General features: G+C 39.8%; 1 protein-coding gene across 1 annotated transcript in view; it reads left to right on the top strand.

Moving 5' to 3' along the window:
• The window catches only part of FIGF (c-fos induced growth factor (vascular endothelial growth factor D)), a 39,385-nt gene extending 28,785 nt beyond the window's left edge, over positions 1 to 10,600 (top strand). Inside the window, exons 4-7 of the mRNA XM_011957888.1 lie at positions 1,261 to 1,409; positions 3,401 to 3,501; positions 8,820 to 9,015; positions 9,937 to 10,600. Coding sequence (XP_011813278.1) covers positions 1,261 to 1,409; positions 3,401 to 3,501; positions 8,820 to 9,015; positions 9,937 to 10,063 — 573 coding nt within the window. The 3' untranslated portion in view covers positions 10,064 to 10,600. The remainder of the gene's footprint in view (positions 1 to 1,260; positions 1,410 to 3,400; positions 3,502 to 8,819; positions 9,016 to 9,936) is intronic.
• The last annotated feature ends 2,966 nt before the right edge of the window (positions 10,601 to 13,566 follow it).

The following is a 13,566-nucleotide window of genomic DNA, read 5'->3' as shown; positions in this document are numbered from 1 at the left end:
GGTGGCGGGCGCCTGTAGTCCCAGCTACTCGGGAGGCTGAGGCAGGAGAATGGCATGAACCCAGCAGGCGGAGCTTGCAGTGAGCTGAGATGGTGCCATTGCACTCCAGCCTGGGCAACAGAGCGAGACTCTGTCTCAAAACAAAACAAAACAAAACAAAACAAAACAAAACAAAACAAAAGCTATCTCTCGCCCCAAAGTTATGGGCTATTTGGCAAACCACCTCTTAGAAACAAAGTGAACAAATGAATACTCTATGTAGTAAGGACTACATGGAATGGTGATTGAATGGACAATACATTAAAATCAACTTCAAACTCATCCACACATCATAGAACCACTCAAGAGAGTTGTATCATCTCTCTGTACGTCTGTTTCTTCACCTATAAGATGGGGATAATAAAAACCCACCCCATAATGCTGTTATAAGGGGTAAATGAGGTAACATGAAAGCACTTACAACAGGCGTGGCCTACAGAAATCGTAGAAAGAATGATATACATGTTAGCTATAATTATTTGTTTGGGCACGATGATCTTGTATCAGCTATTAATACACAATGCTACATAACAAACACACTAAAACTCAGTGGTTCCAAACAACAACGATTTATTCTCACTTACATATCTGAGGTTCAGTTAGTTTAGGGTGGATTCAGCGGGGCTTGACTCTAAGCTGCAGTGTGAGTCCAAGTCAACTTCTACATTTCCCATCGCTTGGACCAGCAAGCCTGCCAGATTACGTTCTTTTCGTGGCTACAGCATAAGTTTGAGAAAACAAGCCCCATAAAACATGCACAGTTCAAATTTGTACTTCTGTCATGTCTGCTAACATCTCACTAGCCAAAGAAAGTGACGTGGCCAAATACAAAGTCAAGAGATAGGAAACTATATTTCTTCAATAGAAATGGTATGAGAAGGGATAAGTAAATAGATTGAATAATAACCTATTCTAATAAAATCCTAAAGAAACTACATAGCTTTAATCTCATTTAATCCTTATAATTTACACTCAAATGTAAAGCAGGAGTAGGGATTAACAGTACCATTTTACAAGGGTATCAATGATCAAAAAGTTAAGAGATTTGACCAAACTTAAACATTTCATAAAGTTAGATGAGCCTGTTTAGTTCCATTCTTAATGGACAACTCGGCTAAAGTCATTGCCATAAATGACAAAGGCAAAAATTCACACTAGAACAATTTTAAAAATAATATATAAAATAAAAAAAAATATTGTGGTTATCTTTCTCTGCTGTAGCTCTTTGAGATATCAGTGCCTTTGACATCAGTACCTGAATTAGTGCCTGTTAAAGTTGCCAATCATACAGGTTGTAAGTGCTTGCCAACAGCCCCGCGCCATCCATACTCAATTATCAGAAGATCCATCCAGATCCCTGAAGAAGATCGGTAAGCACTTTTTTTTTGTACTGGATTATGCTTGTTTTTGCCTTGCCAAAACTGTGTGTAGAGGATATTTCATTAATATAGAGTTACCAATTTATCTTCAAATTATTCATATTTTAGCTTCTAACCTGAATCTACTGGTAATAACTGGCAAATACATATTTTTATTAGATGTTAGATATATATTGTGGTAGGACCAAAACGCTCAGTGGTATGAGCTCGTCATGTCCACTCGTAGACACATTTGTTCTTAATATGCATAGTCTAATGCAGGTGTAAAACCACTTTAACCTCAAATTTAGCACATGTACCCTTGTTCCAGAACAAGCACTAAATAAAACTTATTTCAGGCTGTTTGTATATTTACATCCTGAAATGAGAGAAAACAAAGAAGATTCCTGGGGTCATTGGGAAGTGACAAAACTAGCAGCACGTGAGTTTTGCAGCTTTCTAATCTTTCCCCCTTAAGATTACCAAATGAAAAACCTTTGTTTTAAATTAAAATGACTTAAAATTAATTTGGCTTTGAAATTCTCTTGAGATTAATTTTGTAATTGTTTATAAGACAAACGACGAAACCAAAGGTAAGGATCACTTATTTGAAGAAAAAAAAAAAGATTTAATATAAAGAAACAAGTAAAGGGTAACTGAATGAAAAGATCATTAGTTAGATACTTAGATTTTGCAAAAGTAAAGCAATAAATATATTGCGTGAGTGGCAAGGAAAAGAGTAACCTGGTGATTAGTTAACATTGAGCCAAGAAGACACCTCCGCCTCTCTCCAGCAGAAAAGAAAACTTGTAGAAAAGCAACATTTATTCTCAAGATGTTCCTGTTGTCCTGGTCAATGCTTTTATCTTTATTTTAAAGAAAACAATCTTAGGGGCCGGGCACGGTGGCTCACGCCTGTAATCCCAGCACTTTGGGAGGCTGAGGCGGGTGGATCACGAGGTCAGGAGATTGAGACCATCCTGGCTAACACGGTGAAACCCCGTCTCTACTAAAAACACACACAAAATTAGCCTGGCGTGGTGGTGGGCGCCTGTAGTCCCAGCTACTCGGGAGGCTGAGCCAGGAGAATGGCGTGAACCCGGGAGGCGGAGCTTGCAGTGAGCCGAAATCCGGCCACTGCACTCCAGCCTGAGAGACAGAGCGAGACTCCGTCTAAAAAAATAATAATAATAATCATCTCAGGAAGTATTCTTAGGAGGTATGTTAGAACATATATAATTTTGGTAAATAAACTGTTGACAGCTATAATTTGCATAGTTTTAACATATATCTTCTTAAGAAGATTACAATTTCCAAAATTACAGTTTAGTTTCTAAACATTTCCACATAGAATATTTATAATTACAGAATCACTATCTAGTAAGATGCAGTTCATAAATACAAATTAAGCTCCTTTAAAATCTTTTTTTTTTTTTTTTTTGAGACGGAGTTTCACTCTTGTTGCCCAGGCTGGAGCGCAATGGCGCAGTCTCGGCTCATTCCAACCTCCGCCTCCCGGGTTCAAGCGATTCTCCTGCCTCAGCCTTCCAAGTAGCTGGGATTACAGGCATGCGCCGCCACGCCCGGCTAATTTTGTATTGTAGAGATGGAGTTTTTCCATATTGGTCAGGCTGGTCTCAAACTCCCGATCTCAGGTGATCTGCCCGCCTCGGCCTCCCAAAGTGCTGGGATTACAGGCGTGAGCCACCGTGCCCGGCCCGCTCCTTTAAAATCTTAACTCTTCTCACATCCTTATCAGTTTGTGGTGAGAACATTTGAAATTTACTCTCTTAGCAATTTTGAAATATACAATACATTATTATTATTGACTGTAGTTACCATACTGTGCAATAGATCTCAAAACCTTATTTCCCTAAACAGAATAAAAAGCAAAAAATAAATTTTAAAAATCTTAACTATTCTCTACTCAGGAATTGATTTAATGTTCCAAAGTTTTGATTATCCTTGAAAGCTTTTAAATCCGGGTCGTTTTCTTTTCCTAGCTGTTCCCATTCCAAGAAACTCTGTCCTATTGACATGCTATGGGATAGCAACAAATGTAAATGTGTTTTACAGGAGGAGAATCCACTTGCTGGAACAGAAGGTAATGATAGTAGTAGTCAAATAATAACAGTAATAATAAAAGTAGCAACAATAGCAGTGAACATTATTGAGTAGTTAGTATGACCAGGCAATGTTGTGAATCTTTTATATGTTTTAGCTCATTTAATTCTCACAACAACCCTGTAATATACTATTGTTATTTCTTTTTGACAATAACAAAATGGACACACCAAGATATCAAGTAATTTCCTCAAGGTCACACAGCTGAGAGTGATAGAAGTGGTCAGATTCCAGAACCCTCTGTACCATAATCATATAGTAAGTCCATCGATGCATCACTCTGCTTTCTAATCTCAAAGAAAAGCCCAGAGTTATTGGAGCATCCTGAAGCATTGAAATTGAAAGGGGATGTTAAACTTGAATGAAAGCTGCTTCAGAACTAAATACTAGTCAACTGCAGTTTACTAATGTATTTGTATGAACGTCTCACAGGAACATAAAGTAATTTTGGACTTGGTTTCTATCAACTGCATCATATGAAAACATGCCAGTAATTTGAAAAATAAATGGGGAATAAAAGAAAACATTTTCTAGAATTAAGGCAAAGCAAAAGCAAAATATGGCTATTGGTCTAAGGGGAGTTGGGAGCAAAATGAGATATAGTGAATTGTCATAGCTCATAATCCGTAATTCTGTGACTTTGGGTGATGAACATTTGCTTGAAAATGAATGCATTTTAATTTATTTTCCGAGGAGTTTTACATGGTTCCACCAAAAAAAGAAAAAAAAAAAAGTCACAAGTAGTCATGCAGTTTTACCCTTGCTTGTTTTAAACTATAATCTACAAGCAAGAACAGTAAGGGCTAAACTCTAAGAAATCTGTCCTAAAAACTGTAAATAGCAATCTACTCTCCCTTCTTCTGCCTCTCAGCTTCCTTCTAAATGTTTTCACGAAAGCTTGACCCAGAGCATGTGGGGAAATTTAATATTTATGTAGTTTAAATGCCCATGCTGATCTTGAATGTTCTTTACACCCTTCCCACCAAGTGTTCAGCCATCCTCTACCAGAACATACATCAGTTATTTGGAGACTCGCCATCCAGTGAGGCAGCACCAAGGGGTGAACACACTCCTGTTGTTATACTGAACTGAAATCTCTCTCTAGAACAGACCAGACTGCCCAATGGAATACAATAAGAGTCATATATGTAACTTACATTTTACATTACTCATATTAAAAAGGCAAAAAGAAACAGGTGAAATTTATCTTAATATATTTTATTTAATCCAATCTATCCAATATCCTATCATTTCAACATGCAATCAATGTAAAAAACATTTATGCACTAGCCTACATTCTTTGTGCTAAGTCTTTGAAATCCAGTGTGTTTGTACACTTACAGCACATCTCAATTTAGACTCTCTATTTCATGCCCAATAGTCACATACGGCCCATAGCTACCTTGTTGGACAGCCCAGCTCAAGAGCATCAACTCATTAGTTCAGGTTTTACCCTATAGAGCCATGTAAAACAAATCTAATTCTTTCTCCATGTGACTCATGTTTTAATAGTGTTAGAAAATTATTGCGGGGTTGGCCGGGAATGGTGGCTCATGCCTGTTATCCTAGCACTTTGGGAGGCCGAGACGGGAGGATCACTTGAGGTTGGGAGTTTGAAAACTAGCCTGGCCAACATGGCAAAATCCCATCTCTACTACTAAAAAAAAAAAAAAAAAAAAAAAAATAGCTGGGCGTGGTGATGTGGTGATGTGTCCCAGCTACTTAGGAGGGTGAGGCATGAGAATCTCTTGAACCTGAGAGGCAGAGGTTGCAGTGAGCTGAGATCATGCCACCGCACTCGGGCCTGGGTGACAGAGTGAGACTGTGCCTCCAAAAAAAAGAAAGAAAGAGAGAGAGAGAAAGAAAGAGAGAAAGAAAGAAAGAAAGAAAGAAAGAGAAAGAAAGAAAGAGAAAGAAAGAAAGAAAAAAAGAAAAGAGAAGAGAGAAAGAAAGTAAGTTACTGTGGGAAGGGCAATATATTTAGAGCTTAAAGGCTCTAGCTGAGGATTTCCTGGCACAAAGCCTCTGAGACAGTTTTATATGGAGGAGGTTTGCAGGCAGGCACAAGGCATTAAAGGGTAAAGAGAGAGGCAGCTGACCACAGTGCTGTTGCTAAGAGGCATCAGCCTAAGCCAACGGGAAGTTGAAGCTGGGAACCCCTGTGGAGGTAAGTCTCAAATCTAGGTGAAGAGGCTGAACCCTGTAGACCGTTCATTGGCTGCCTTGGAGAGGGGATGTAGCCTTAGGTGAGGCAGCTGATTTCTGCTGGAGATAATTCTTGGGAAGGCACTCAGCCAGTACACGTGTGTAGAGGGTGGAAAGAGGAATAGGGAAGAAGAGAAGTGCTACTCTAAGCAGGGGGGATCTGAGCACTCAAGACTGGAGGTGAAAGAACATACTGGAAAAAGTTCAGCATGGTGGGGATATAACGGGTGGGGACATAAGGGGGAAGGGGTTGGTTAGATGTGAGAGAAGAAGCTGGACAGGCTCACAGGGACAAAGCAGAAGGACCTTGTAATTCTTGCGTGGGAGCTTGGATGTGATACTAAGGACAAAGGGAAACCACACAACTGGCTCAAGCAGGAGAGTGACAGTACCCATTAGAATTTTAGCAAAATCATACCAGCAACAGTGTAGAAGAGGATGCGCTGACTCGGGGCAGGGAAAGAGGCGGGAAAGCTTTTGGGAAGTTATAGCAATGATGTAAGCAAGAGGTGCAGGGTGGATCACAATTGTTTCCCATTCTCATCTCCCATAAGTCCCCAATGTGGACCAAGTTCACATTCTTTTCTCCAGTGGCCCCATCAGATGGATGGCATTTACTGAGCTTACTGTTCACTGTACTTTTTTTCCATACATGTGACTGTTAAGCCAACTGCCTTTTCTACAATGACTTCTCTTGCCCAGGTGAGCACATTTAGGTTAGTGAATCCAAGTCTAATTTAATTGCATCTTGTTAGATTCAGGTCATTGCTCTGAATTGTCAAAACAAACAATACAAAATAAATAAATAAATAAATATAAATAAATCGAGGCGGTCCCAATTCTGTATTTTAAAATACTTAATATATCCCTTCCTTCTTGAAGAGAGCCACAATTTCAGGAATTTATTTTGAAAAATTCTATCAGTTTATTGATAAAAATAGTAAAAGGAACAAAGCTGAGAACAGAACATATCGTCAAACTCCCCAGGGATGGAAATCAATACATAATACTTCAGGATATCACCCTCAGCTACTTGTTGTTCCACCATCACTTCTCTTGCATCCAGTTTTTGTTCCTGTTAACTTGGCTATAAGGATGTGAGCACAGCGTCTGCCAAACAGCCTGCTGAAGTTCTGCAAACACCTTGTGGATTGTGTTTCCCTAAACCACCCTGTCCAACAGTGGCCTTGGGCCTGTCTGAAGTATTCTTAGTGAACTTCTGCTGCCACCTAGTGATCACTGAGAATTTTTAAAGAGCCTCTTTGTCCTTGAACAAGTTATTCTTGTCTTGCCCCAAAGCGACATCTGCCTCACTGGCATATGACTTACAAAGGTCACATTTTTCCTCTTCACAAACTTCAAAATGGGGACTTCTCAGATTTAGCCTTCCAGCACCCATTCTCAAACGTCATCCATTAGAGAACAGTTTAAACTATAAAGTTGAACCACACGAGATTGTCATTTTGATATGTCATTAAAGTCAGATATTGGCAAGAACATATGGTTTAACCCAATGTCTTGGAATGCTGGAGGAGATTCTCAGAACCTCCATACATCAGCCTGCTTCAGGACCCTTTTATTACACCAAAGAAATCCAACAAGCATCCATCGAGTGCCTATTTTATACCAGAACAATGAGACCTGCTCCTTCCCCTTCAGGACATTTTACTTAATGGGGGAAATGTACAAGTAAACAGACAAATGTAATCAGTGCAAGAAAGAATCGGACGGAAATATGCACAGGATAAGGACACTTAGCTAAACCTGCAGACATTGGGAAAGACGTCAGGGAAAATGGATGGCAGAAGGAAAGACAAGGCCAAAGGCGTGGGACTGGGAGGCACTGGAATATCAGGGCAACAGAAAGTGCTGTCATTTGGTGTCAATGGAACACACAGGATATATGAGAGTGAGAAACAGAAGATGAGTCTGTGAGGTTATTATGGTCCAGTTCATGGAGGGCCTTGTATATCCTGGTGGGAAAATTGGTTTTCATTGTGGGAAGGGAAACTTTTAATGCATTCAAAGCAGTGGAATGAAGTGATTTGGTTTGCATTTGTTAATCGTGTGAAGAATAGGTTGGAGGGATAAAGCTTGTGGTGGTAAGATGAGCGACAGAGCGACAGCCATCTACACAAGAAACACAAGGTCCAGACTGAATTGTGGCAGTGGCAGTGGGGATGGAAAATAAAGAACAAATTTAGAGAGGCAGAACTGAGGGGACATGATGCTCAGACTTACCAGAGCAGGTGAGTCAAGAGTAATGTCACCATTCCCTAAATGAGGCAAACTGGGAGAGAAGCAGGTTTGGGGAGAAAACTACTAAACATGTACGTCCCTCGAAAACCTTCAAGAATGCTAAAGGGACAGAGTCAAGTTCTTCCAAAGTTTCTGTCTCTTCCATTTATTTTGCAATGAATTTCAACTTGTTAATCAGAAATGGATTTGAAGTAGTAGCTATTCAATTGTTTTATACACCTTCTAGAAGAAATATCTGTCAGCTGAGTATGTCAAAAACTTCTCAGACCCTCCCCTTTACCTGAATGTATCTTCCAGCAGATGTTGGTGGAATCAAAGTTGATTGTTGCTGTTATATCTTTTATACTAGTGTTATGATCTGCAGTGAGAACATGCATTACTATTGCTACCCCTGGTCTGGAATGCCTGAGGTGTATTTCTACAACACCAATTATTTTGTATGTCTCTCCTTTTAATCTCCACCAAAAAATGGAGACAGCTAGACTCATAACCCCTTAGACATCCTATATTTTATTACTAATACTTGGTTGTGGAAGTTTGCATTTTAAACAAGTCATCAACATAGAAATCTCTAAAAATATTTTATCAAAAATATTCAGCTTATGATATTTTAAAAATCACAAACCTAAGAAAACACACAAACCTGTGTTTGTATTGTGAAATCAGAGGCTAATCTTCCTCACCTTGTAAAAAAAAAATAGGGACATAAATCTATAGGAAGGAGATCGGGTGAATCGAAGTTACTTACGGATGATGTAAAATATACAATCAACTTTGGTGATCCAATTATCCACACTACAGCTATCTGACCAACACGTTTCTGTTCCTCTTTAGACCACTCTCATCTCCAGGAACCAGCTCTCTGTGGACCACACATGACGTTTGATGAAGATCGTTGCGAGTGTGTCTGTAAAACACCGTGTCCCAAAGATCTAATCCAGCACCCCAAAAACTGCAGTTGCTTTGAGTGCAAAGAAAGTCTGGAGACCTGCTGCCAGAAGCACAAGCTGTTTCGCCCAGACACCTGCAGGTAAATGCCTTGAGTTGTCTTGCCTTTACTCATGACATTTAATGTAAATGCCATTTTAATTTGGTGGGATTCTTTAGTAAGCTAATTTTTCCCTTTAGTGCCTGAGTCCCTTTTGGATAATAGAACAGAAGTTTGGCAGCTAAGGAATAAGCAAGAGTATACAGAGTGATGATTAATCATGAAATTAAGAAAATCCTGCCTGTTATTATGGGTTTAGAGCTTTTTTTTTTTTTTTACAGAGTCTCGCTCTGTCTCCAGGCTGGAGTGCAGTGGCGCGATCTGGGCTCACGGCAACCTCTGACTCTCTGGTTCAAGGGATTCTCCTGCCTCAGCCTCCTGAGTAGCTGGGATTGCAGGCGCATGCCACCACGCCCAGCTAACTTTTGTATTTCAGTAGAGACGGGGTTTCACCATGTTGGCCAGGAGGGTCTCGATCTCCTGACCTCATGATCCACCTGCCTTGGCCTCCCAAAGTGCTGGGATTACAGGCGTGAGCCACTGCGCCTGGCTTGGGTTTAGAGCTCTTAAACAACAATGAAATGGGTAAAATTTAAGCAATTATTAGGATATTGCTTAATAATAATATTTTAGGAAGGGGAGGTTTCAGATCATCAACCTCTTTAGTTCGGTCTCTCATTGTGTATGTCAATATATGTTTATTTGTTTTTTTTTCTTTAATGGAGGGAATATCATCGGATTTATATAGCAAGGAATTTATTCATGAATAGAACACTTGGAGGTTACTGATTCACTTTAATAGATTTTGAATCCATGTGGGATAACCATGCAGGATTTTATACTGACATTTTAAATATATATCTGAAAAACTGCCTCTGAAAACTTAATCAAATCAGAACAGAGTTATTCTTTTGAATCCAGTCACTGATTCTGAATTCTCATCTTTATTTTCTTTTGCAACAGCTGTGAGGACAGATGCCCCTTTCATACCAGACCATGTGCAAATGGCAAAACAGCGTGTGCAAAGCATTGCCGCTTTCCAAAGGAGAAAAGGGCTGCCCAAGGGCCCCACAGCCGAGAGAATCCTTGATTCAGTGTTCCAAGTTCCCTATCCCTGTCATTTTTAACAGCATGCTGCTTTGCCAAGTTGCTGTCACTGTTTTCTTCCCAGGTGTTAAAAAAAAATTCGTTTTACACAGCACCACAGTGAATCCAGACCAACCTTCCATTCACAGCTAAGGAGTCTCTGGTTCGTGGATGTCTTCTAGCTGCAGATGCCTCTGCACACCAAGGAATGGAGAAGAGGGGACCCATGTAACCCTTTTGTTTAGTCTTGTTTTTGTTTTTGATTTTTGGTGAATGAGAAAGATGTGCTGGTCATGGAATGGCAGGTGCCATATGATTGATTACTCAGAGCAGATGAGGAAAACTGTAGTCTCTGAGTCCTTTGCTAATCGCAACTCTTGTGAATTATTCTGATTCTTTCTTCTGCAGAATTTGATTCCTATGATCAGTACTGACTTTCTGATTACTGTCCAGCTTATAGTATTCCAGTTTAATGAACTACCATCTGATGTTTCATATTTAAGTGTATTTAAAGAAAATAAACACCATTATTCAAGCCATAGAATTTTATGTTATTTAATATGTTTCCACTCTATATTTATGCTAAAGAAAAACTGCTTTAAAGAAAGAAAGGAATTTCGAAGTGGAAGGTGCAGGGAGAGACACAAACACTGAACCTCAGTTTTGGGAAACCAAGGGAATAGCTCTCAGAAAGGTTAAGATTCTAAATGAGGCTAAGCAAATGCGGCCCAAGAATCCACTGCGAATCACTCTGTGCTTTGAGATTAAATGGAACTTGACCTGATCCCCATCCCATGCCCTTGACCTCTTTGAGAGTTTGCATTTCTTCTGGCCACCTCTGGCTCCAAGTTTCTGCACTTACTCAAATCTCAGTGTCATGGACATCCCAACTCTCATGGCAACACAGTTCTTCTCTCTGTTCTACAGCTATCGCGTTTTGTTTTTGTTTTTGTTTTTGTTTGTTTGTTTGTTTTTTTAAACAGAGTCTCACTCTGTCGCCAGGCTGGAGTGCAGTGGTGTGTTCTCGGCTCACTCCAACCTCTGCCTCCCGGGTTCAAGTAATTCTCCTGCCTCAGCCTCCCGAGTAGCTGGGTCTACAGATGCACGCCACCACGCCCAGCTAATTTTTGTATTTTTAGTAGAGACGGGGTTTCATCATGTTGGCCAGGATGGTCTCGAACTCTTGACCTTGTGATCCACCCTCCTCAGCCTCCCAAAGTGCTAGGATTACAGGCATGAACCAGCGCACCCGGCCACATAAAGCCTTTTTCCTCAAAGTACCCCTACATCTAATTTGTTGGTGACATAGACTTCATTGAAATTTTGCCATAACAGAGGGAATTTAGCAGCATTAGCAGAGTTAAGTTATGTATTAAATAACTTAAAATTAATCCCTGCATAGTATCTTGCATAGATAAATATGTATATAGACACACACAACCCGTTATGGTACTTACAACACATTTGTGTAAATAGTTGTGTTTCTGTTTATCTCCCCAACATACTGTAACCTCATTATGACTGGAAACTGTGTCCTGATCAAATTTGTGTAACCCAGGTTTCTCAGGCCAGAACACCGGGGAACAGTACAATCAAAAGGAGAAAGACAATGATAAACAAAGGAATAGTAAACAAATGTAGCCCCATGGTAGTGGCATTGTTTGATCCTGGCCTAAATCCCTACCCTTCCTCTGCCAGGGTTCCTAAGCAGTTCCTGAATTCTCCCTTCATTCACTGAAATTCTCCGAAGCCTGGGGCTCCAGGTCCTTTGATGCTTCCCTGGCTTTAACTCTCAGTCCCTCTGCCCTGGGGACACGAGCTAACCTTCACCTGGCCTTGGAACCAGTCCTCACTGTGCTGCCATTGTCATTGCTCTTGTACTGGTGCCAACCCAGTCACTCCTCTTCTGCCACTGTTCTTCTCGCCCTCACTTTATGACCTTGATGTCAACAGTCTTCTTCCTTCTCATTTTACTGTATTTTTAATCAGGCTTCTGAAAATGCTTGCACATAACTTAGTTTTTGGAAACATACTCAACATTCGACTCTTTGCTTTGCCTTTTCATTCAGTCTCTACCACTCCCCACTTCTCCATGATATTTGGTTAAATTCCTTTGAGATTTGGTGCAGAAGACAATTCAACGATACCACACAATTAAAGAGTTATTTTGCTTATCCTCGACTGGCAAAAAGAAGGGATGAATCACTGAGGAGAAAAGACATGAATTTAAGGACAGACTCTGCCACCTAAACACATTGTAAGCCTGAACAATGTCATCAAGCCTCAGTTTTCTCATCTGTCAAATGTAAATGATAATCTTATTTCCCTAAATCTCAGAATTGATAATTTCATTAGAGTTAAAAAATTGAACAATACAATGTATCTTATAACTCAAAGGAATTATTCTGAAGGAAAGAAGGCAGACTGAGCAAATCCCAGAAGCTTGGGACCTCTGAGATGTTCTTGGCTTATAGTGGATCCTTGGATCTGTCCTAAAACCAGCTCAAACCATGTTTTGGCTCGAAATGCCTCTGGCTTCATAATTGCCATTTAGATGGAGATTATCATAACGAATTCTAAGCTAAGCCAAAACTCAATGTGGTCTGGCTTTGTGCTTCTAAAACCCCTCCCTCTGCTTCCTCCTTAATTCCCAATTATCATCAAGATCTGCACTTGGATCCCTGAGGCTGGGTCAGGATGGGTCTGGTCCTTGAGGGCGGAGGTGGGGTAACTGGCCTGTTGCTTTATTAGAGTTCACTAGACATTGCACGGGAATATTTGTCATACTAACAGACCTGGAACGTGAGTTGAAAATTCTCAACTTGTTGCAAAATAAAAGTATGTGAGAAACTCCAAGAGCTTTAAGCAAACACAATAAATGCCAGCAATGCATGATGTCCCTGATTACGCCACAGGGCCAGAGAATTATTAGCGTGACAGCACACATCATAAATCTGTGACTAAAACAGTGTGGCAGGAGGCCCTTTAGAGATGGAAACAGATTAGGCAGCACGATGATCAGAGTTGAATGAAGATTAAAATACTGTCTGAGAGACTTGATAAAGGAAATTATACAAACATTACGTTTTAAGGCCCTTCAAAAAAGCCATAGTTCAGTGAAAATTGTGAGCTTAATAGATTTGGTCAGCAAGAGCTGGACTTTGTCTAATTTAGTCTTAATCCTTGGTATGAGAACAATGTCTTGCATATATTAGGTACTCAAGAAATAATTCTTTAATAAATAATAAATTATTACATTGATTCTGTGACCAGCGAAGGAAATTATCTCTTTAAAAAGTGAAGAGTAATTTTACATAACTCATGTTTTTCAAACTCAGCTAGATTATATGCATGTCTGAATTATTCAGATGTTGCAACTCTGGAAAGCAATTTAATCTATTCTCAAAATATTTATGAAGTGAAAATGAGCAAAAAAATTCTGTTATTTGACCCTTATTAATGGCTTAGTGAAAGAAAGTCTGTCTTTGGTAATTTTTTTTTTTTTTT

Source organism: Colobus angolensis, unplaced genomic scaffold (genome assembly GCF_000951035.1).
Source record: "Colobus angolensis palliatus isolate OR3802 unplaced genomic scaffold, Cang.pa_1.0 Scaffold450, whole genome shotgun sequence".
NCBI lineage: Eukaryota > Metazoa > Chordata > Mammalia > Primates > Cercopithecidae > Colobus > Colobus angolensis.
The sequence above is the reverse complement of the archived record's forward strand: the minus strand, read 5'-3'. Positions and strand labels throughout refer to the sequence as shown.